At 40.8% G+C, this 24,144-nt stretch overlaps 1 protein-coding gene across 1 annotated transcript in view; it reads left to right on the plus strand.

The window, feature by feature from the left end:
- Positions 1 to 23,206, plus strand: part of LOC128740129 (muscle M-line assembly protein unc-89-like) — a 159,244-nt gene extending 136,038 nt beyond the window's left edge. The window contains exons 6-7 of the mRNA XM_053835641.1: positions 15,430 to 17,913; positions 22,725 to 23,206. Coding sequence (XP_053691616.1) covers positions 15,430 to 17,913; positions 22,725 to 23,206 — 2,966 coding nt within the window. The remainder of the gene's footprint in view (positions 1 to 15,429; positions 17,914 to 22,724) is intronic.
- The last annotated feature ends 938 nt before the right edge of the window (positions 23,207 to 24,144 follow it).

A 24,144-nucleotide genomic window follows, 5' to 3' on the forward strand; every position in this document is an offset into this window, starting at 1 on the left:
GATTCTACTAAGATTCGAACCCACGACCACTCGCTTGTTAAAGCAGACTCGGTAACCTTGCGGCTACGGAGCCCCCCATATTTTCGAAAATTACATTATTTGTAGTTTTGTGTCGTGCTAGAAGCGTCAACACTCCGTAAACTCTTTTTTCGATTTCTTAAGGCTGTAAAACCCACAAATAATAGATTTTATACAAAAAAAAATTTACTCAAGTTCAACAAATTTTTTTTGTCCCCCGATTTCTAGAGCTAATTTTGAAGGGCGGGGGGACAAAAGCTTTAAAAATAATTTGCAATGGCCTAAGTGATGTTCGAAAAAATTCATTCGAAATTTTTAGGGGAGTTTTCTGGGAAATAGGATAATATATTGTTTTCATTAAAAAGTACATTATCTACGCTCGTAAGCAAAATTTCATGAAAATCTGATACTATTCCGCCCAAACCTACACGATAATTTTGAAAAATCCGTTGAAACTATTGTACTTATGTTTCAAATTGGACCATTTTTTTCGATATTATCACTACGACCAGCATTTTGATCTATTGTGATCTTATCCAGGTGTTGTTCCGCACTTCGTTGTTATTGCAGTATCGCTATACAGTGAGCGAACTGCTTATTATCAGTGCTTAAAGTGTCGGTGTGTGTTTTCACCCCTTTTTCCCTCTACGCTTCTTACTACTTTTCAACCAATCTAGCTCTAGAGCCAGGTAGTGCGGAGACTCCTCGCTCTCTCCTCTTCGCTCCTCTCTCCTCTTCGCTCCTCGAGCAAGTATCATTCTTATAACCAGTCCAGGCTAAAGGTCGGTAAAGCAGAGTTCAGTACAGAGTGAGGGTGTGTATGTGTGTATGTATGTGTTCCTTACTACTTACGCATCACCAATCTCGTTCCTAGAACCAGGAAGCGGAACAACCTATAAATTGCCCTTGAACAAGAGGCTTCATTCGCACCTCAAGCAAGTACCACTCGTACAACTTGCCCTGGCTAGAGGCTTTCATTGTTAGTAAATGCAGAATGCAGAAGGAAGGATGAGGAGGGGCCTGGGAATAAACCCATGCTAAAGTCACTTAACATCGAATGGCCTGATTCTACTAAGATTCGAACCCACGACCACTAGCTTTGGACCGTAAGCGTGAAAATAGGTTACCTATGGCATTGTCAGGTAAAAATGATTACAGTATATGTCCCGTCGAAGTTAGGAAAGATACCGCACCCCTTGTCAAAATCTTCAACTTCCAGTCTCGGAACTACGCACTCACAAATCACGAATCAAATCATCACTTCCCGCTTGAAAGTCTACACTTTGCACCTGTCCCCCCGCATCGCTCTTCAGGCGACCAGCAAATGATAATTGTAGGAGATAAAGAGCCAGACGAATTCCCTGCTCTGTCAGGTAATGAGTTGCACAGTATATGTCTTGTCGAAGCTAGGTCGGATTCTGCACCACCGCTCAATGAAGTGAATTTTCAGCTTAACTCTTCAAACCTGCCGCCCTATCGACGCACCTGCTCGACGCGCTGCTCAGCGCACATTCTCTGCACGACGTTGTCGGCGTTGGTGTCTTCCCCAACGACCGCCAGCATCACCCGCCGAGTGGTCGTGAAACGCGGGCAGGGAAACATCACATGCTCCGCTGTTTCCTCGGCTACTGTGCAAACGGGGCAAAAGGGTGAGCCTACCCGACCACGTATATGTAGATACTTCTTAAAGCATCCATGTCCCGACAGGAACTGGGTAAGGAAAAAGTTTACCTCACCATGTCCTCACCTGCCGTGATCGGTGTGATACCATTCCGCCTGCCAAGGCCTAATAGAGTCCAGCCTAACTCTGTCCCTAGCGCCCCTAACGTTCCTCTGCCTATAGCACTCAATATCCTCACCTAGAAGTATGCATATGGAAATCATGGCTGCAATAACCCCAATCGCATCCAACGATATGGTACGGTAGCCGCACGCAACGCGCAATGCTAACAGCCTGAATACCTTGTTCAGACATGCCTGATTGCGCTTACTCTCCAAAGCCGGGGCCCACGCCGGTGCACCGTATCGTAGCACCGACATGGCAACGCTGGCCATCAGGCGTCTCTTACTGCTGCTAAGACCGTAGCCGTTAGGCATGATCTTGGACAGCGCAGTAAACGCCGTTGACGCTTTACCACAAGCATAATGCACGTGGCTGGTGAAGTTCAGCCTGTTGTCTGCCATAACACCCAGGTACTTCACGCTTCATTTGGAGACAATCACCTGTCCTCCAACGATTATTTTGGCCTCTAAGGCCGACTTGCGGTTGCTGATCATCACCGCTTCCGTCTTGTGGTGGGCCAATCGTAGATTGACGCCCGCCATCTAACCCTCTATTATGCTTATGGCGTCCGATGCAAGTATTTCCACCTACTCTAGACACTCGCCTACCACTGTAAGGACGATATCATCGGCGAAGCCAGTGATCTCGACCCCAGTGGGTAGTTCGAGCCTCAGTACCCCATCGTACATGGCATTCCAGAGCGTGGGGCCGAGAATCGAACCCTGTGGAACACCCGCTGTCACGTTGTACTTCTTCGCCCCATCCGCCGTGTCGTATACTAGCGTCCGGTTCTCGAAGTAACTCTTAAGCAACCTGCATAGATGACCCGGTACCCTCATCCTATGCAGCGCTAACGCTATTCCACCCTTGTTAGCGTTTTTGACATCGATTGTGACTATGGCACAATACCTGTCGCCTCGCCTTTTTCGTTTCATAAGCTTATCGGCCCTCTCCACCACGGACTTTATGGCGTCTACAGTGGACTTCCCCTTACGGAAGCCAAACTGCGTGCTTGCCAGTCCGACATCACTTTCCACCACAGGCGTCAGCCTGTTTAGGATTACCCGCTCTAGCAATTTGCCTAACGTGTCTAATAGGCAAATTGGCGGTTTCCCCGGCTTTGGCAGCAGTACCAATCTGTGGACTTTCCATTTGTCTGGAAATTCGCATACCTCTAGGGAATTCTGAAGCGTCTCTCTAAACATATCGGGATATGCTTGGATCGCCACTTTGAGTGCCTCGTTCGGAATCCCGTAAGGACCGGGCGCTTTCTTCGTTTTAAACCCCTGGCAATTACGAGGAGTTCCTCGTGACCGGAACGAGGACATCATTCGATTGACCGTACGGGGTTGGAGGCCACCAAACTGGATCGTGTTGCGGAAAGAGCCCTTCCACGATGACTTTCAGCTTTTGGGGTCATGTTTCCTGTGGCGCGGATGTACCCTTCATCTTTTTCATCACCACCTAGTGTGCACCGCCCCAGGGGTTTGAATCCGCATCGCGGCATAACTCCTGAAAACAGGATTTCTTGCTACGCCCAACCTCCATACCCGTACTACGACGTTGGTCAGCTCACGAGCACTTAGGTTCGAGCAAATGCTCTCTGCACTAAGGGCTTCAACGAACAGGTCTTTGTCGAAGGACTTCACTTTCCACCTCCTCCCTGTCGACTTCAACCCGCGTGGCCGTAGCGTCCGTCGTTCATTCGTGTACCGTATACCTTGGTGGTCGCTATGCGCGTACTCATCTGACACCCTCCAACCCATGTTGGCAAGCAACGTTGGGCTGCAGAAGGTGATGTCGATGATCGATTGTTGTACCCCCCTACAAAAGGTACTGACGGATCCCGCGTAAGCCAGACTTACATCCAGCTTAAACAGAGCTTCCAGTAAGCTTTGTCCCCTAGGGGTAGTGCACCTGCTACCCCATTTGACAGCCCAAGCATTGAAGTCTCCTCCAATGACAACGGGCTTGCGGCCCGTGAGTTCGTCGGTGAGTACGTCTAGCATCCGATCAAACTACTCCGGCGACCACCTAGGTGGAGCGTAGCAGCTACAGATGCAGACGCCATCGACCACAACAATCACGAACCCTTCTTGGTTGGACGAGACCACCTCCTGGATCGGGTATCTACCCATCACGGCAATCGCTTCCATCCGACCCTAGTCGATTACCCAGTTTGCGCCGCCCCGGGTGACCCGGTAGGGATCCGCGATAATGGCAATATCGCACCCCGTTTCGGCTGCCGTTTGCCAAAGTAACTCCTGTACCGTTTCACAGTGGTTTAGGTTAATCTGTATAACCTGCACCATTATCGTTGCAAAGCCCTCCTACAAGCCGCACTCAGTGGGCCACCTGTGGCATGCTTATTTCCCGCTTCGGATGTGCAGAGCAAGCACCTGGGGGGATTGCTACATCCCCTGGCGAAGTGACCATCTTCGCCGCACCGCCTGCACAGCTTAGACCGATCGGGGACCTAACACTTGCCTGCCCGATGGCCAAAGCCCATGCACCTGAAACAGCGTTCGATACGCCGTTTCAACGCAAGTGAACAGACTGACCAGCCCACCCTAATTTTGCCAGCCGCCAACATTTTGTTGGCGATTGCCTCTGGCACGTTTAAGGTTGCGGTTTGCATATCTCCATATGCCTTCCGCAACCGGATGTATGTGGGTACCACATCAACCTTATGCTGATCCCGCAGAGCATCCTTCAGGTCAACTGCCATCGTAATCTCGTCGAGGTTTTTACACTCGACAAGAACACGCTGGGACAGCGCCTTAACCTGGCCCGCTTCGCCCAGGAACTGCTCAGTTGCCTGTAATTCGAGCTCTGGACCGTTGGGTCCTTCTTGAGCACGAAGAGCATATCCCCGGCCTGGGTTCGGCGGGTCTTCACTACTTTGGCCCCAAGCTCCTGCAACTTGGGGTCCACCCGAACCTTACGCAGTAGATCAGCGTACGACAATTACCTGTCAGCTTCACTACTAAGGCGTCGCCCTTATGGACACGCCTTGGCTTTGGCTTTGCAGCCACAGCCTCGCTCGGTTTCGGCCTAGGCGGTTTACGCCTAACCACCCGCCATTCATCTACCCCGGTCCCGGCAGCACCGTCCGGGACCGCCTCCGCACGTTCGCTGGTAGAGGCGCGATCCAAGGTCCACTGCCTCTTGGTCACCAGCGTTGGTCCATGGTCGGGCGTAGCCGCCTTGCGCTTGGCAAGCGGCGTACGCGCCTGACTACGCATGGCCACAGCCATAGCGGCTGTTTGGGCTGTGTCCCCGATTTCGGCGGGCTTCCCTTCTTGGGTTGCGCCTCCGATAACGTTTCAGATTCATGTAATGTAATTTGTATCTGTTTGCGCATAGTTGAGTAATTCGGGGCCAGAATTAGGGTATTTATTATAACAAAAGTTTTACAGCTGCTAAACAAGCAAAGATAGAGGTATACTACATTCTGCAAAGTTGTGCATTTTTACTATTTGTACAACTTTATAAAACCTGAAAAAGTCATACAACAACTACAAAAAAATCTAAAATAGAAAAACTGATTTTGACGATTCACATCTAAGAAATAGGATTTTTCTATCTTCGCTGAAGAGATAGAAGGTTACGGTCTTTAGCAAAATTTCTTGTAATAATATGGTCTAAAACTTTGCAAAACTCATCAATGTGTTATATTGAAGCTGCAGAAAAATAAATTTTTTATTTCACTTTTAGGGGGATTATTCAAAATTTGAATTTCACCATACGATAGAACTTTTAATTTCAAGAAACTCTCCCAAAGGTTCCATCAACCTAAAATCAAGTTTTCCCACTCAAAATTCTAATGCGCACATATTTTTGGTTTTGGACAACTGTGAAGCCCCACGGGAATATGTTCCGAAATGACCATGCCGTGGCAAAATCATCAGATAGAATCAAAATAATGAAAAATGACCTTCTGGAGTAATTTCATGAATTTAGACACCCATATTGCCAGTGTTGCAAACCAAACAGTTCTATGGCCACAGGAGGTCCCACGGGCACTTGTCGCAGAATGGCCATTCCGAGGATATATCATTTTATTGTTTTAAAACAATGAAGAATGACCTTTCGGAGTAATTGGAAGAACTTTGGACACCCATATTACTATAATTACATCCAAAAATATAAAAAGTGCTTTAATTCCGGAACACATCCTCGGAGTGCCGGATTTCCGGGAACCAGATGAACCATTTCCGGCTCTGTTATAACCACACTGGAAGTGGATAAGTTCCTGAATCTTTTGGTGGTAAAAGTGTCCGAATCGGTCAAAAATTGCCAAAGTTACAAGCGTTTCAATTTGTGGGTACCCGGGTACCCTTGTCGAGCACTTAAGGGGTAAAAAATTCGAAGCCCCCCCATTCCACCCCCTTAAGTGCTACATGAAAACTTATTTTATGAAAAGTTGCAATTTAACTAGTTCTTAGATGTCACAGAGTTTCAGTATCCTTGATCAAAGAAAACTTTAGAATTTCGTACTTTGAAAGCTGAAAAGGTACCCGGGTACCCTGTCGAACACATAACGGTTAAGCAGTATTTCATTTTCGTCCAGAAATTCATCTAATTGTTCCTTCACGACTACTTCCAATACCTTCTCGTATAATGGTAACATGTTTATCGGTCGTCGATCTGCGGGATTTTTCGAATTAGAAACTTTCGGAAGCGGTACAATTAGTGATGTTTTCCACGCACTAGGAAACTCCCCTTGTGCTAGCGATTTGTTTACTATTGACAGTAATGGGTTTTTTATAACTTCAAAAGCATCCCACATAACGCGTGTGTTCACGTTTTTCACGCCGCCACACACTTTCAGGTTCTCAACTATCTTTATCAGTTTAGCCATCGAAACCTGATGAAATACTCCCCAATGCCGGTTTGTCTGTCTGTTGTCATTGCATCTAGTAGCACTCGATACTGGAATACTGTCATGCAATTCGATCACGCTATTCACGAAGTATCTATTAAGTTTATTTGCAATAATTTAGTTCGATAATTTTGGCTCATTGATATCAAAGACAACATTTGGATGGCTACTGGAGGGTTTAATTAGCTTCTTGAAAGTTTTCCATAACTTTTTCGAGTCGCATCGACAGGATTCAATTTCATTTGGTATGATTCTTCGCTTGGATTGCTTTATAGCCGCTACATACCGGTTTCTCATTCGCTTATATTCGTTCCAATGTCGTAACTGTCCAGTCCTTCTAGACTTCATTAAAGCCTGGTCGCGATCGGTTTTCAATTTGGCTAGTTCAGCTGTATACTAGAGATGGTCGGGTATGAAAATTTGAATACCCGAACCCGACCCGTACCAGACTAAGAAAAAAATTGAAAACCCGTACCCGACCCGAACCCGCAAGTTTATTATTTTTGATACCCGAACCCGACCGCAACCCGACGGGTACGGGACGGGCCCGGGTACCCGACCATCTTTAGTGTTAAATGTGGTCAATAGAGATACCCGACCCGACCCGTACCCGGTTTCAAAAACAAAAATTAAGAACCCGAACCCGCAAATTATTTTTTTTCGATACCCGAACCCGACCCGAACCCGGCGGGTACGGGTGCGGGTTTCGGGTAATTTTTCCGCTACTCGACCATCTCTACTGTATACCACTCACATTGATTAGATACGATTACTTCCTTTTCTCGAATCATGCTTGCCACACTTTGTTTAAGAGAATCGCTAAGGTTACTAGCTGCATGGTTCATATCCGAAATCCCTTCGAAATTTTCTAACCGTCTTCGTAAATCATGATGTAGCTCTCCTTTAGAGTAGTTTCTCCACGACGTTACCTTTAGTTTGGCCGGGGACTCAATTTCGCTTTGAATATGCATTCAGACCACCCCAATAGTTTCATGATCAGACATTTTATCATCGACCAATTCTATAGCAATATGATTATAACTATTAGTGAATACTAAGTCGATCATCGTACTACTTCGCATATTTCTTCTAGTGACAGAATTTACTATTTGGTTTAGCGCTACTGATTCTATAACATGTTTCAATTCTCGTCTATCATTATCCTTCAGCCAATCAATGTTAAAATCTCCGACTAAGATCATTTGCTTTGATTCATCAATAATTTTGGGCAACCAAGTATGTTCAAAATAATTTAAAAATGATGCATCTCCAGCATTTGGTGAGTGATAGACACCTGCCATTTCTCCTTGAAGTACATTAATACTTAAAAACCAATTTCCAGATTCTGATTCATTGGAAATTACTTTCCACATTAGTCGTTTACTTACGTAAAATGACACTCCACCCGTATGGCTGGAGTGTGATAGACAGTTTATCATATCATATCCACTTATCTCAAGCTGTGTAATATCGTGATTTTGTGTCAAATGAGTTTCGGATAAGATGACGATTTTTGGATTACGCTGCTGAACTATCAATCTCAATTCATCAATATGACTGCAAATCGCAACATTTGCATATATCACTTCGATACCTGATTGCTATATACTGTAGTCTATGGTTTTCTTCTTTTTATTCTTAAGACTTTCATAAACAGGACATTTTTCACTCCATGCCGCATGATTAATAGTAGCAGGATTTACGTTTTTAATTTTAGCACAATTCGCACATCTGAGCACTGTAGATTCACACTGTTTGACGGAATGGGAACCGGCGCACCGTGGACATATTTCTTTATTTTCTGTACAATCTGCCCCTTTGTGATTATAGCCGCAGCATTTATAACATCTCAACATATCCAACCCATCGAATACTCGACAGCTATCCCAATTACACAATAATTTTCCTAGTGCCATAATTTTATGATACGTTACTGCATCCACTTCGAAAATCGCATCGTACTTTTGACGGTTTCCTTTTGTCACGGCATAGCATTTACGTAATTTAAAATGGCTAATATCACTCATGATGGAATTGTCCTGAGCTAATGCTTCCTTGAGTTCTTTTTCGTTCATGTTATCACTCAAGTTAACCATTTTTATGGTAGGCTTAGGTACCTCCGGTAATTCAATTTCACATATATCACCCATACACTTCGTCACTCTCATTTTTAATTCATTAGCTGACTCATCATTAAGAAGCTCCACTACCACTGCTCCATCATGCCGTTTTTTACATCCTGAATACTCTAAGATTTTCTATCGACCTTTTGCTTCAATATTTTACTAATATTCGTTTCGTCATTTTTCATTTTGGCTTTTATTACCAACTTAGGATTAGGATTTACGTTTTCATTTATTTTATCAACACTACCAGCACTACTAATGACAAATTCATTCGCGGATGTTGTCAAGCGAAATGCGAAACGAGTGCAAGCGTTTCGCATTTCGCTTGACAACATCCGCGAATGAATTTGTCATACTCGATTTCGGTGTTTCTTTCAATTTCTAAAACTTTCACAGAATTGCCGATCACAATATTCTCCCCTTGCTCCATCATTTTTCGCTTTTTTGCTGATCGTAGTACTCGACCAGATGCCGGGATTTCACCATTATCTTTATTTATCTTTTCAATCACAGATTTGGCGCATTCTTCTTTTACTATTTTCCTCACTTTTGATTCAAACTGGTCCACGAAATCGAGCACACGCTGTAGCTCATTGGCTTTCAACACTATTTCATTCATAGTTTCTTCAACCTTTGCTCTATTATCAAACACGTGCGAAGCAAGAGAGATATCACACACATACACGGCATTTTTATTCTTCTGTAGCACATCTATCTCTTGCTTTGAAATATCCAGACAAGACGTGTGCACATACTGGTTACAACGTCCAAAGCACTCCAGATAATCGTCTGCATTCGTTACTGGATTACAATATGTGTGGCAAGTAGGCATTGTTAACGTACAGACCTGTAAATTCATATCAACATCAATTGTGCACAAATGTAAATCAGCGGTCCCACCATCATTTTGGATAATTTCATCACTTGCATCGTCCGTATCAGTATTTACCACAGAATCACTAGCACCAATCATACCGGCGCTCGGCATTTTGCCGCGTTTGATCACAATAGAACACCAAAAGTTGTATTTTTTCTGCTTCCACTCCGTATTCAAAAGATATTGTTATCGATTTCAAACACGGTTTTTCTTTAAAAACTCAACAGTTTCGTTGCAGAATGCAACAACTTTTATATATATTTAAAGAGCGTTAGCTCCTACGTCACTTCATATTAAAACACTTTTACTTTCTTTCGAAATAACCAATTAAATTGAATTTACACAGTAATATAACGCAATCACATCCGTCCCGTGCTAACAGCGACAGAATCTTAAATTCGAATTCGGAGTTTCCGAAAATCGTCCAAAAAAATTCTCTCGTTTTTGTCTTCTTTTCGTACAGTTTTGAAAACTATTTAGAAAATTATCAAATACAATATTATTTTTTTAGGTATATCCAGTTCGAAAACGGTCCAGATATTGATCCAAATTTTATATTTTTTGCACCATATCATTATCCAGGCCTTTACCTAATTTCTAAATCCTTCATTGACGCACAGATGATTTTATTGCCAAACCGGGTAATTTTCTAGGACGGTTGGGCATCACAAAGTTTCACGAGGGTGAGGAAGTTGGCGTTCTTAACCATCAGAAGTGGCTGCTTCTTTTTACTCAGACGAGTCTGATTTTGTGACTACAGGATCCGATTGAATTTTATTGGCCTTAGGGTTTTCGGTCAGCGCACTAAAGGTGTTTTGAAGCTTTGGTATATGCTTGATTAACGTGTTTAAACTATTTCTCATCTGAGTTTTGTCAAAATTTAAACTTACAGCTAAACTTTTTGCTGTATTCATATGGAAAATACAGGACGTTATTTGTCCAAAGTTTTGATTCCAACCATTTTTACGATGTTGCCCGTAGATAGTTAAGCAGGGATAACCACTTTAAATAGAGTTTGGAATATTAGCTTCGTAGCTCAATTCGAAATTACAATATTAGAGTTTCCTATACAATATAGCTATATATAAATCTTCAGAATTGTATTCTCAAATAACTTGTTTCATTCTTCTGTGCACTACTTTTAATGATACAAGAAATGTCCCGTTTAGCATAATTTGGGAATTTTTTGACGTAGGACTACGTCTTTGTTTACTATACTGGGACTGGGTAGCACTTTGTGAAAGCGAAAATAGAAGTGTAACATTTGAATGAAAGATTTCAAAAGCTAATAACTACTAAACTACTAAAAGAAACTGAACAGTTTATATGTCTTTGGATAGATAAAATGACCAGCACTTTTATAGGGGATAAGAGAGCAATTTTAAGGGGGGTGTAAGAGGGGGGGGGGCTCCTGTACAAATGAAACACAAATTTCCTGAAAATTCTACAACTAATCAAGCAAATGGAAATAAATTTGGAATGTAGGGTTTTCAGAAGGCAAGAATTTTTTCTATGGTAAGTTGAGACCCCTCCCCTCTTTAGGAGGGGGGGGCTCCCATACAATAATATACAAATTTCCACATAACTCGAGAACTAATCAAGCAAAAGGAATCAATATTGGCATATGGGGTTTTTTGGAGGTAAAATGTTTTTCTATGGTGTACTGAAACCCCTTCTTCTTCTAAGAGGGAGGGGCTCCCATAGAAATGAAATATAAATTTCCTAATAACTCAAGAACTAATCAAGCAAATGGAACTAAATTTGGCATGTGGGGGATTTTGGAGGTAAGAATTTATTTTGAATTTATTTATTTTATGATGGTTTGAGACCCCTCACTACACTGGTAGGAGGATAAGGACTCTCATACAAATAAAACAGAAATTGGTCATTCATTACCATTTCAACCTTTATGATGCTCACAAGTGATTTTTAAAAGAAATTTCTATGTCTCAAAGGTTGCAGGCATTGTACCTACTTATGAACCTCCGTCCAAGTATTTTCAAAGCCACCATTGCATTAAATGAAGAATTGAATCTGAATATTTCCCTCTTCTCTTTTAAAAATTCACTTAAACAATGGCACTCACAGATTCTTATAAACATTCATACGCCAGAAATGCAGTTTACATTAGTTTTTGATCTGTTGATCTGATATAGTCCTACGTCACCCTTTCGTACAACCCTTAGGGATGTATACCTTGTAGTTTTTCTTTCGTTTTTGTCTTTTTTTCGTAGATTTTTGCATGGAAAATAATAACGTATATATTAAAAGCAAGAATAGATTTGGTTTTCACGTTTAAACTTTAAGTAAAAATGCCTCAAATCAATATTTTTTTTTGCTCAATTAAAAGAATCTTTTTGTTTTTTTTTTCGCCCCCCCCCCCTTCAGTGGCCCAACACCGGAAGGACAAAAACTTTATAAAATATTTGTGATGGCCTAATTTGCAAAATATATTTAAGTTACACTTTAACGCAATCGTCTCACAGTGAATCTATATTGGATCTATTGAAACGACCCTCATTATCAATATAATTGGGAAAGCTAATCGAAATTCGAGACGCGATCAGCGTCTATCAAATAATAGAATGCTTTGTGCAACAAAGTGGTTTATCCACTGGAAGGTTTTATGATTTTAGGTTTTTATTATATGACAATATATTTTGTTATCATTCTAAGATGAATTGTGGATGATTATTAATTTTAATTATTGTTTATACTACATCACCTCCCTTAAAAAGAAACGGAGTGTGTGAAGAAATTCGAAGAATGGCTTCCTTACGTTATTAATTGTTGTCAACATTTGAAAGATAAGAAAAGTCAAGACTCAGACTCCGTAGCATTGTTAATGTATCTTACATGTAGTGCTTACCCGAGCAGGAGCGAAAAGTAAAATGATATCAAAATGTGTTATGGAAATCGAATAACTCGTATCAAAATTTGGTCTTGTTTTGGCTGACATAGTTGGTGAAATAACAAGAAATAATATCAAAATTTTGCTCCTTTAAGGCCAAAAGAATTACTACTTGTGTTATTTGAATAACAAAGCAATAACATGACTGTATTCAGAGTTTATAATAACATATTTTAGTATTATTAAGGTATTGAATAACAAATGCAGTAGAATGCAGTTAAAAAATCATTTTATAAAAAATTTATAATCTAAAATCTTATTAATCAATAATTTTTTTATATTATTTTGCTCTTCGCTCCTGCTCGGGTTAGCCTTAAACTAAACTTAGAAAACTTCACCCACTCTTTGTCAATGATTTTTTGATTCTTTCATGTGTTGTTTTTTTTTTTTATTTTAAGAGTTGAGCTCGGAGCACTACCTATAACTAATTATTAATTAATTTTTTGACGTAGGAATACGTCTTACGGGAAGGTTTAGGATAGGGTGTCATTCCAAAAAATCGAAAAATGCAAGCGTCATGAAAAATGAAAGATTTTGAGCGCTAATAGCTTAGCGATTTCTAGATTGATTTTAGATATTTTTACGCCAATCGATCGGAAAATCTTCTATGAATCCACATCAATAATGAAAGATATTGATTTTAAAGGGTGACCGGACGAGAGCCATAAATACGATAGCCATACGGACGGTTGCCAAACGTACGAATGCCATATAGACGAATGCCTTAATTTGGTCGCGCTGGTCCTTTAAGCTTTGAACTGGTCGAAGTGTAGTTCTGGGCCTCCATACCAAAAATATTATTTATGGCAAACATACATTGTGGCTCCCGTCCATTATGGCAAACATACATACTGGCATTCGTACGTATGGAAACCGTCCGTATGGCAAACGAATACATGACTGATGGGGTGTCGTCATTTTAAAGTACGTACTATTGAAAAATCGAAAATAATGAAAAATTGTGCAATTGGAAATCCTCGTTTCGTGATTGATTGGAAAAGACGCCATCATAGTTTTGACGTGATTTTAGAAAAAAGTGACAAACACCTTTATTCTTGGTTACGGTCGTATCCTGCATTCGTAGGAATACTTTGTTTCGAACGAATCGGGAAGCACTATTCTCATATTCAAATGAACTAAAGCAAGGGGCGTTCGAACGTTCGAATTTATTCGAACGAAAACAAGAATACGAATCGGCTTAAATTTCGAACGAAACAAGAATAAGGATGAAAACCTCTCCGTCCCAACAGGTCGAAGATTCTTTGCGACGATCTAAATCTATCACCTTTATTCTTGTTTACGACCGTATCCTGCATTCGCACGAATAGTTTGTTTCGAACGAATCGGGAAGCAATATTCTCATATTCGAATGAGCAAAAGGAAGGGGCGTTCGAACGTTCGAATTAATTCGAACGAAAACAAGAATACGAATCGGCTTAACTTTCGAACGAATGTCATTCGAACGAAAACAAGAATAAGGCTGTATATCAATTTGATATCTGTGCTTGGGAAGTAAGCTAAAACAAGTGACAAAGTTTACTGATCTCAACATGATTTCTTTACTCCGCTATTAAACCTAGACCATTTTGATGTCCTTGCTTGGGAAGTACGCCAGAAAGAGTGAAAAAGCCCCCTTGCGCCAACAAACTTCTTACGAACGCGATTAAACCTAACAATTTGATGTCTGTGTTAGGAAAATGTGCCAGTAAAATTACAAAAGTCCTTTGTCCAAACAGATTGCAAATTCTTAATGGTGAGAGGATTAAACCTAGGCGAATTTGCGCTATAGCTGTATTGGGGGTACATGTAGTAGAATCTCAAGGATTATAAAAATCATAATTTGGATGAATTCAAGTTGGTTATCAACAAGATATGGGATGATATTTCGATGGAAGTAGTGCGTGCCACATATAACGACTTCAAAAAGCATTTAAGCAAAGGGCGATTCATTAGAGTAGTAATTGTTTGTTGCGTTTTGTATCTATGGGTAAACAACTTTTAAAACTAAAATTCGAATTAAAGCCTTTATTTACAAAAATATATGACTTGGTTTTCCTTCGAATACATATGTGTCACACTGTATATCAAGAGTTAGAAAAATCAGCATTCTGCCCTGCTTTATAACTAAATTGTAACAAAGCGTGTTTATAAGTAACAGAACGAGAGAGAATCTTTGCAGAACAATTTATGTGTCGTAAGTTTTTCAATCACATTTATAACAGAGTTTGCTAGAAATATCAATTTGAGCTATAATTCTGTAATATTTTTATTAGAATCCGCTGATCGGAATTTCATCTAAGAATTCCAGAAAAAATGTTCCTAATTGGATGTCTGCCCAGTTAACCTCACATCGTATATAAATGTATGAAATGAACGCGAACTTACTGAATAGGGGGAAAAGTTCGAGGGATTTTTTATGGGGACGTAAAAAAATCAGATTTCAGGATTGCTTAAAAAAGCACCTTGCGGGTGAAAATATGTTCGGTCTGATCAAAATTAGTTCCACCGCTCCAACTTTTAAAGTGAAAAATCAAAAGTTTAGCTCAACAATAGTGTCTTCCAATGGTAACAGCTTGAAGAACTAAAGATAGCAAGAAGATTGGTATGCTGATATCCCCCACTTAGTCAACCCATCGCTTGTAATAAGGTAAAACAATCAGTGACCCGCTTAGACTGCTTAAAACCCGTTCTTTACCCTACTATTTTTATAAAAGTGTTACGGCTCCTCTAAGTTGCTACTAATCAGCCAAATCAAATAAACGTGATTAGAAAGCAAGAATAATAGTTGCTGTCATGATTTTAATGCCCATTTTTATTTTTTTTTTTCAGAATACTACAATGTACAGGTAAACGATTTAATACTTGAAGTGCATGTTCGAGGAAACCCTCCACCTACTATTAAATGGTTCAGAGATGGAGTACTTCTTGACGACCTTGAAGGAGATAAATTATTTTTGTTAAGACAGCCCGACGGAGTACACAAACTCACAATTCATGATCCCCAGAGGATGGACGAAGGTCGTTATGTATGTGAGGCAGAAAATATAGCTGGTAAAGATACTATTAAATATAAGGTCGAGAAACTAAATAAAGAAGACTATTGTCATGTTCATGGTATTTTGTATCATGATCAGATTATGATGAAGCGTGATACAAAGGATAACCAAAAGATAGAGACATTAATAGATCGAGCCATAGGAGAGCCACGAGAATTTGTATGGATGGAAGATGGGTCGTATTATGTTCGCGGCCAAACTCCTGAACACCTGTGGGAATGGGAAACTGATACTAGTGCGGAAAGCGAATACGAGACTCTCGAATGTGAAACCGAAGGTGAAAATAAAGATCAAAATGAACCTATTGATGATAACCAAGATGAAAATGATGAAAATGAAACTGATAATAAGGACGTTGAACAGATAATTGTATCTGTTAAACATCATGGTCCAAAAATTAAGAAAATGAGAAAAAAGAAAACCAATCAAAGAACAGAAATAAATCAAAGTGATGCCAATAAGCTCCAACACAAAGGGGAACATGAAATGTTGGAAAAGGAAGCAGTTTGTATAACTGATACAGAATCATCTCCTATCTACGTGAACAATGATAATATATATGAGAATACAACTCAGGAAGAATCTTCTTCTCAAACCTTACAAGTTGACATGCCTGATGTTCCAAAAGATGAGGAAACCCTTATGAAAGAAAGATATTTGCGTCTTTTTCCAGAATTTGCTCCTGCGTCTCCAAAATCCGTTGAAGATATGAATCCGCTTAAATTCATCATTGAGCTTCGAGATATCACAGTAGCAGTAGGACGCTCAGCCAAATTGTTTTGTACAATATCTGGTCCAAAGCCCGACATAAAATGGCAGAAAGGTGGAGTACCGTTAGAATTTAGCAAAGTCATCAAAAATCAGAGCCATGATTCGACTGGTATTGTAAATATATTAAAAGTATCCAAAAGTGATGAAGGTTTCTATACCGTTGTAGTTAAACATAAAGAGTACGTTATTACGAATACTGCAAAAATTACAGTTATTGAGAAAGTTGAATCACCAAAAGGGGCGGAACCAAGATTCATAACCGGTATAAGTCAACATTACGATTTCCGAGTTAATGATCTTATATTAGAAACCCATATCAAGGGTGATGGTCTATTAATTGTTCAATGGTTTTTAGACGGTATTGCAATAGAAAATAATGAAAAATATATTCAAATTCGTGAGCCAATGGGTGTTTATAAATTATGTATACACAATCCGCAAATACGAGACAATGGAAAGTATATGGTTAAAGTTCACAATGATTTTGGATTAACTGAACAACAATATCATCTCCGATTTGAGGGTAAGGAACATATACCGTGTCATGGTATATTCCATGCCGATCCGCGAAGACAGTATGTAGACATAGATGTAAAGGAGAAGCCGCGTGAACATCGTGAAGTTGTTTTCTTTGAAGATGGGTCGTATTATATCCGGGGTCAAACTCCTCAACAATACTGGGAGTGGGAAACGGATACAAGCGCTGAAAGTGAATATGAACCTTACATTTCCGATAGCTCACCAACAACTGACAAGTCTGAAGAATCTGCTGATGAAGAGGATAAAAAAGAAAATAATCACGAAGAAGAACACGATGATAAAGATACCCTTAGCGAAACATCTGATACAAAACAAGATATTGACGAAAATGATCAAACGGAGCAATTGCTACAGAATGTCGAAAAAGTTATAAAGCGAGGTCCTAAAATAAAGAAATTGCGAAAAAAGCGAACAGTACTAACTAAGACGTTTCCAGAAACTGGAGTATCCACGATTCTACCGAAAGATGATAACGTACCAGCTGAAAAAGTTCAACTCGATGTAGATGTATCTGAAGTAGTGCATCCAAAAATGAAACTAAGTCAAAGAATCGCTTCCGGAGAGTCGCACCAAAGCGAGCAAGTACTAAAACCGAAAAGAAAACCTATTGAAGTTGAATTCATTAGTCATTTAAGAAATCAAACTTTACTAAAAGGGAAAACAGTATGCTTAAATTGTTGCTGTTCCGATAATCAAAATTTGGAGGTAGCCTGGTTCAAGGATGGCAAAAAATTCGAAATAAATAAGAGATGTGTAAGTGACGTACATTTTGGTTTCATTACTTTAGAAATTTATCGCACTACTGTAGAGGATTCTGGTTGCTATGAATGTCATGTAAAAACGGCTAACGGAGAAGCGAAAGATTCATGCACTATCAGCGTATTTGAACTTCCTGATAAACGGGAAGTAGAACTGGTTCCTCCAACCTTCATCCATCCAATTAAAGGTAAGTTTTGCAATTTGGTTCATTGTTATCTCACACCAATAGTATAAAAACCTTATAATTGATCAGTTTGATAGTACCAAATTTTTTTGTGGTATTGGCATATGCTTATAAACATTATTATCGAATTGAAATTCAAGAATTTTCTTAGCAAAATCTTCAGTGACATATTCCACGCTGTACTCACGGGTTAGAACCAAATGGCCGAATAACAAATACCGTTATCCGGGGATACTTGCAACACTTCTGCGCATCGTGATTTTAACAGCTCTAACGCATTATGAAGGGTCCGCGATGTTCTCTCGCCCTCGGACGTACTCAACGTCATAATTGTAAGGACTTAATCTTAGTGCCCAACCGTCAGCCCTATTTAGCGCTCTCTTTGAGGTCTCTCGTAGCCTATTCAGAATGAATACAATTCCTCTGGCGTCAGTGCGCAGGGTGAAATGTCTTCCGAGGAGAAAGTACCAAAAATGCTCGACGGCCCAGACGGCGCTGAGTGCTTCTCTCTGGTTCTGTGGATATCTTTTTTCCGTGGCTGTTAACGCTTTAGACGCGAAGCTGATTACCCGCGGAGTAAGGTTCCCATCCTCCTGAACCAGGACTGCTCCCAGAGCATGCGGAGACGCGTCCGTATATAAAATAGTTTTATGCTTGTTAGAAAAGTAACCCAGACTCACGGTGCAGTGCGAAATATGATGTTTCATCCTCTGAAATGCGCTTTCCTGCTCTCGTCCCCAAGACCATTCTTTGGCGGAAGCCGCGGCCCATAGAGGAGCTGCAATGTCGATGAACTTATTTATGTGCGGGCTAATGAATGATGCAAGGCCCAGAAAGCTTCGAAGTTCGGATAAAGTAGCTGGTTGCCTGAACTTCTGAAGGTCTGTGATTTTCCTCTCATCAACGTGGAAACCGTCGGCGTCTAATTCATGGCCGAGAAACTGAAGCCGAGTTTTCTCAAATTCGCACTTGGCCACGTTTAACGTTAACAGATTATCGCGAAAAATGTGCAGAACCTTCTCCGTTATTAACCTTAGCTGCTCCAGAGTCTCAGCGAACAAAAGTACATCATCAATAAAGACGATTTTGTTTCGGACATTTTCCAATAGGCGTCACATCTCCCGTTGGAAAATCTCTGGCGCGCAATTGACACCGAACATTAGTCTGGTGAAGCGGTACATGCCTGTCTCAGCGAGAAAGGTCGTCAAATCACGAGATTCCTCAGAGAGTTCTAGATGATAATATGCGTTGCATAGATCTAATTTTGTAAAAAACTTGGCCCCGAACAACTGCACCCTCATCTCTTCCAGTAATGGGAGTCTAAAGAACTCTCTTTTGATTGACTTGTTCGGGCCACGCATGTTTACCACCAATCTGAAATTTGGGGCTGGTGAGCGTTGCGTTAAATTAAAAAAAAGAGCAAATTCCTACCTGAAATCATTTTTCCCTTTAGCTACAGCAGACATTCCACTAATCCATAGAGGTGCGGCTGTCACTTTTTCTATGATACCCTTTGCTGCCATTTCTTCTAATCGGTGCTTAGCCGCTTCTCGAAATGCTGCCGGAACGTTGTAATAGGCATTACGCTCAGGTGGAACGGACTTGTCGACACTGAACTTGACGACTACTCCAGGAATTTTCGGAAAGGTAGTGCAAGTCTTCGCGTTTTCGCAGTAGTTTACTGTTAAACCTGCTTCTAGCAACCTTAACTTGCTAGCAGTCGATCTGCCCAATAAAGATCGACGCCCGTCCGCTACCACCAGGAACTCTGCGACGACAATCGGTTTTGAGACTTCGACCACTTCTACGAAAGCGCGGAATGCGCATTTCACGTTTAAGGATTTGTCTGAACCATAAGCTTTCAGTTCACGGCCCACTGGAACGTTGACTGGTTCTAGTTTCGCAATCTTTTGGTCATATTGCTGTTTCAAGATTTTCCAATCACTTCCCCCAATAATGTTTACATCTGCACCGGAATCTATGAGGAAACGGATAATGCCTGACGAGCTCAAACGACAATCCACCAGAACATCTCCTAGTGAAAGAGCGCAAATATTCTGTAAAGGGTAACGATTCTTGTAAGAAAACACAGATATAAGATGTATCCATAGTTTTATTGCATTGTGGACAGTTACAATTGACTTTTAACTCATACCTGGTTTCGATTTTCGTTATCGGTCCAGCCAGATGGTATGTCGATTTTCTCTTCACCTGTTTGAATATGCTTAACTCCCTTATGACCTTGCCACACCCAAAGCATTTCCTGTTCCTAGCCGGGCAAACAGTGTGTACATGTGTCAGACTGTTGCACCGCCAACAACGAGAACGACGGCCTTGGTTGAAATTTTCCCCCAAACGTGGCATTTTTGCCTGAGCAACATATTCCCGCTTTACTCTGCGCTTCTGTACTAGTCGGGATACTGGTTCTGTACTCTCTCTGGATGATTTGCGATAGCAAGAACGGTCGACAGCAAGAACATCGGATCTACTTTCCATGTTTTCATGGTCAATGTTACCCATGGTAAACGCTTCCTTTCGAGCAGCGGCCTTTACAACGACATCGATTTCGTAGCCATAGAGTCTCGCATCCTCCGCTAACTTTCTATCGCGCATGCCCGTTATAAGTTGGGTGCACACGAATCGATCTTCATCCTGTTCACTGTACTGCCATGATCTGACTTTAGACATCAACCGTGTAAGAAAACTTATAATTGTTTCGTCTTTCCCTTGAGTCATTTTAACGTAAGTCTGGTGCTCAGTAATTGGGTCCGTCAATTTCCGCAAATGTGCACCGATATTATCGATCATTACTTGATAACATTGTGGGTTGTTCAAATCTGGTCTCAATTAAGCGATACTCTCAATATCTTGGAGTTCATCTCCCATACACATAAAAAGATGTTTAGCAAGCTGAGCAGGATTGTTAATATTCGAAAGCGAGGATGCAATCTCAAATTTTCCCAGGAAGCGATACCACTCTTCTAGCATTCTATTAATCGGTACGTTTTTTGGAAAATGCGGAGCATTATCCAAGCGCGATCCTCCTATACCATGGCTTCCCACTTGCGAGAGAGCGGGTGGCTGAGCTGAATAGCGCCAGCCGAGTTCCGAATCACTAGGTTTTTTCATTAGAGTTTGATCGGGCTTGTCACTAGCTTTACATTCCTCAGATCGTACTTCCTCTGTGGCCCCAACGACTCCCGACTCAATATCGTCTAAATATTCTTCTGCCTCGCTAGGGCCATCAGAATCACTCGCTGATACTGACGGAGCTCTCACGTATCTTCCAGGCGACATTTTGCAGAGTATTACAAACTATAATTTGAAGAAAACGATAAAAAAAAATCATTGACTTAAAACAGCAAGCAAAAAAAAACTCATTCTGAAGTGGTTGACACAACGCACTATGTATATTGTAATTTCCATGGTTGTCACAACACATGAAAAATCATCAAACGCGCACTCCACCGGAGTGGCTAACGCATTCAAACAAGCGGTTCAACAAACGCGCCCACTCTTTGAACGCACCATGGTTGTCACAACCCATGGAAAACAATCAAACGCGCACAAACAAGCGGTTTACCAAACGCGCCTGAGACGGTTGACACAACGCGCCCATTTTGCACTAACCATGGTTGTCACAACACATGGAAAATAATTAAACGCGCACTCCACCGGAGCGGCTAACGTGCACAAACAAGCGGTTTACCAAACGCGCCTGAGGCGGTTGACACAACGCGCCCATTTTGCACTAACCATGGTTGTCACAACACATGGAAAATAATCAAACGCGCACTCCACCGGAGCGGCTAACGTGCACAAACAAGCGGTTTACCAAACGCGCCTACTTTGAAACTCCCATGGTTGTCGCAACACATGGGACACATACACACAAGTAGAATCAAGCTGGCTGACACCCTCCGGTACTCAGCCAAACTTGTAAAATGGCTGCCCCGTTTGTCGGGTTTGCAAAATCTAACCAATTAGACAAAAATCACCTTTCGCACCGGAGTTGCGCAGTCGCACACGCAAAATCTACAAGAAAAAATATCACTATTTCACACAAAAAAAAACGATGCGCTGCTGGCAGGTATCGCCAAATGTGGTGGCTCACTATTCCGTCCTCAGCAGAGGACTGTACGGTCGAGCGATGCTTGGGTGAGCGCTACTTACTTCTACACACGTCCAGTCAGCCCGATGGTCCAAGAAGGAAAGAGGACGAGTTTGCATCGCAAAGGCCGAAGTGCCCAAGCCGGTTGTTAGAGAACGGAGAGGGTGTGTAAGAGAGAGAGTTTATGATTACTCACAAATAAAGCGTTCGCTTACGGCAGGGGTGAACACAGGCCATAACTAAATTCACCATCAACGAGGGCGTTCGTAATAGGGTGACTCAGTCCTCACAAGCAAGAAGCCAATAAGTTTATGTAATCAGTTACGATTGTGTTTATTTTATTTACTGCAATGTTTATGTCACCTAGTATGACGGTAGGCGACCTAATATGGTTTTCCATTACTGATTCGATAAATTGCCTAAACTCCTACATATCGGAAGCAGGTGGACGATATACAGCACATATGAACATGTTTTCAATTTGGTGCCATTTGCTTGATTAGTTCTAGGTTTATGAAGAAATTTGCATTTCATTTGTATAGGAGCCCCCCCCCCCCCTTTTAAAAGGGGAAGGGGTCTCAGTACACCTCCACAACTAAAAGTGCTACCCAGTCCCAGATAGTAAACACGTGGTCTGAATTTTAATAGCGTTTTTTTCACTGAATTCACTGTACATTTATATTATACGTATTCGTTTTTGCAGAAACATATCATCCAAAAACTAATGATCTGCATCTTGAAACAAGAGTACGAGGTAATCCAGTTCCAACATTATCTTGGGTTTGCGATGCTGTTTTAATAGATCATAATACAGATAAGTTTGAAATATTTAATCAACACTACTATGAACTTGGAACTAGAATAACAACAGCAACTTTAATTATCAACAAACCTCAATTAAAAGATAGTGGAAAATATACACTAGTTGCGAAAAATGATGTTCAAACAGCTCAAATCACGTACCAAGTTAATATTGGTTTACGTCTAGCGGATCATAAAAAGAAACGAATGGATGATGTTGTAATCGCCAACGAAGCACCAAGAATTATTCCTAAATTACCTACGCCAGAACCTGAAATCACAATACAAAATAATCAAAATGATTCCGATATCTTGCCCAACCCGGTTACAGATGCAGAAGAAACTGAGCAGGTTATAGACGATGATGACGAAGATGAAGATTAATTCGTGAACAAATGAGAATTTATATAGCGTATCTCTTCAGGTATGTATTTACTTGTTTAGTTCTGTGATATTTACATTAACATAATAGAAGAACGTATGTTTTGGCGTCAGCGACATGTTTTTTTCGAGAAAACTTAATTTGAAATTCACTAGTATTTTTCGACTGAGATGTAATTATCGAATGATTGGGATTTGATCGTTCAGTCATTAAATTTTAGTAGACGTTATATTTGCCTTTTTACGCCAACGTTTCGATCCGGATTTGGATCTTCATCAGGGCTACTACGAACGGGTACTTTAATTAACTGTTATTATCTGGGTTGTAATTTGTTTGTTACTTACAAAGTGTTGATCGTCTTTGTCTAAATTCTTTTAGCCTACAGTGTTGTCTGGTTTTGGATTTTGGTACAATTTGTTTTACTACATAATGTTTAAGTTAATCAGAATTTAGTAAAGATTTCTAATTGTGTATACAATGTTGTTTAAACTTACTGGCAACTGTCATTTGTTTGCGTTATATTTATTACTATTTTAACCTGTCGTGAATTGTTCTTCCTATGTTGGGCACGATACTTTTACTATTGGCTTGATTTTAATTGTGCTATTTTTTATTGATTTGTATTCGTGATGTTTATTTGTGTTTGTGTCTGATCTTGTGTTTCTGTGTTAGTGTTTGCCTGTGTGGTTGTTTTTCTACTATTTTGTTTTAGTGTGTTTAGTACATTCCATTAGTGTGTTTAGTATTCCCGTATAACATATGCTGATTCCATCTGTGTCGGAGCGTTTGTTGATGTTGTTCGTAGTCATTATATGACATACTTCCAGTATCGGCAGTCGTGTTGGTTTGTTGCTGTGATCCAGAATTGATGCTTGTTCTAAGTCGAATCGGTGGTTTGTGTTGATGCAGTGGGTGATCATAGCTGTTTTTTCCTTCAGCT

Source organism: Sabethes cyaneus, chromosome 3 (assembly GCF_943734655.1).
Source record: "Sabethes cyaneus chromosome 3, idSabCyanKW18_F2, whole genome shotgun sequence".
Lineage (NCBI taxonomy): Eukaryota > Metazoa > Arthropoda > Insecta > Diptera > Culicidae > Sabethes > Sabethes cyaneus.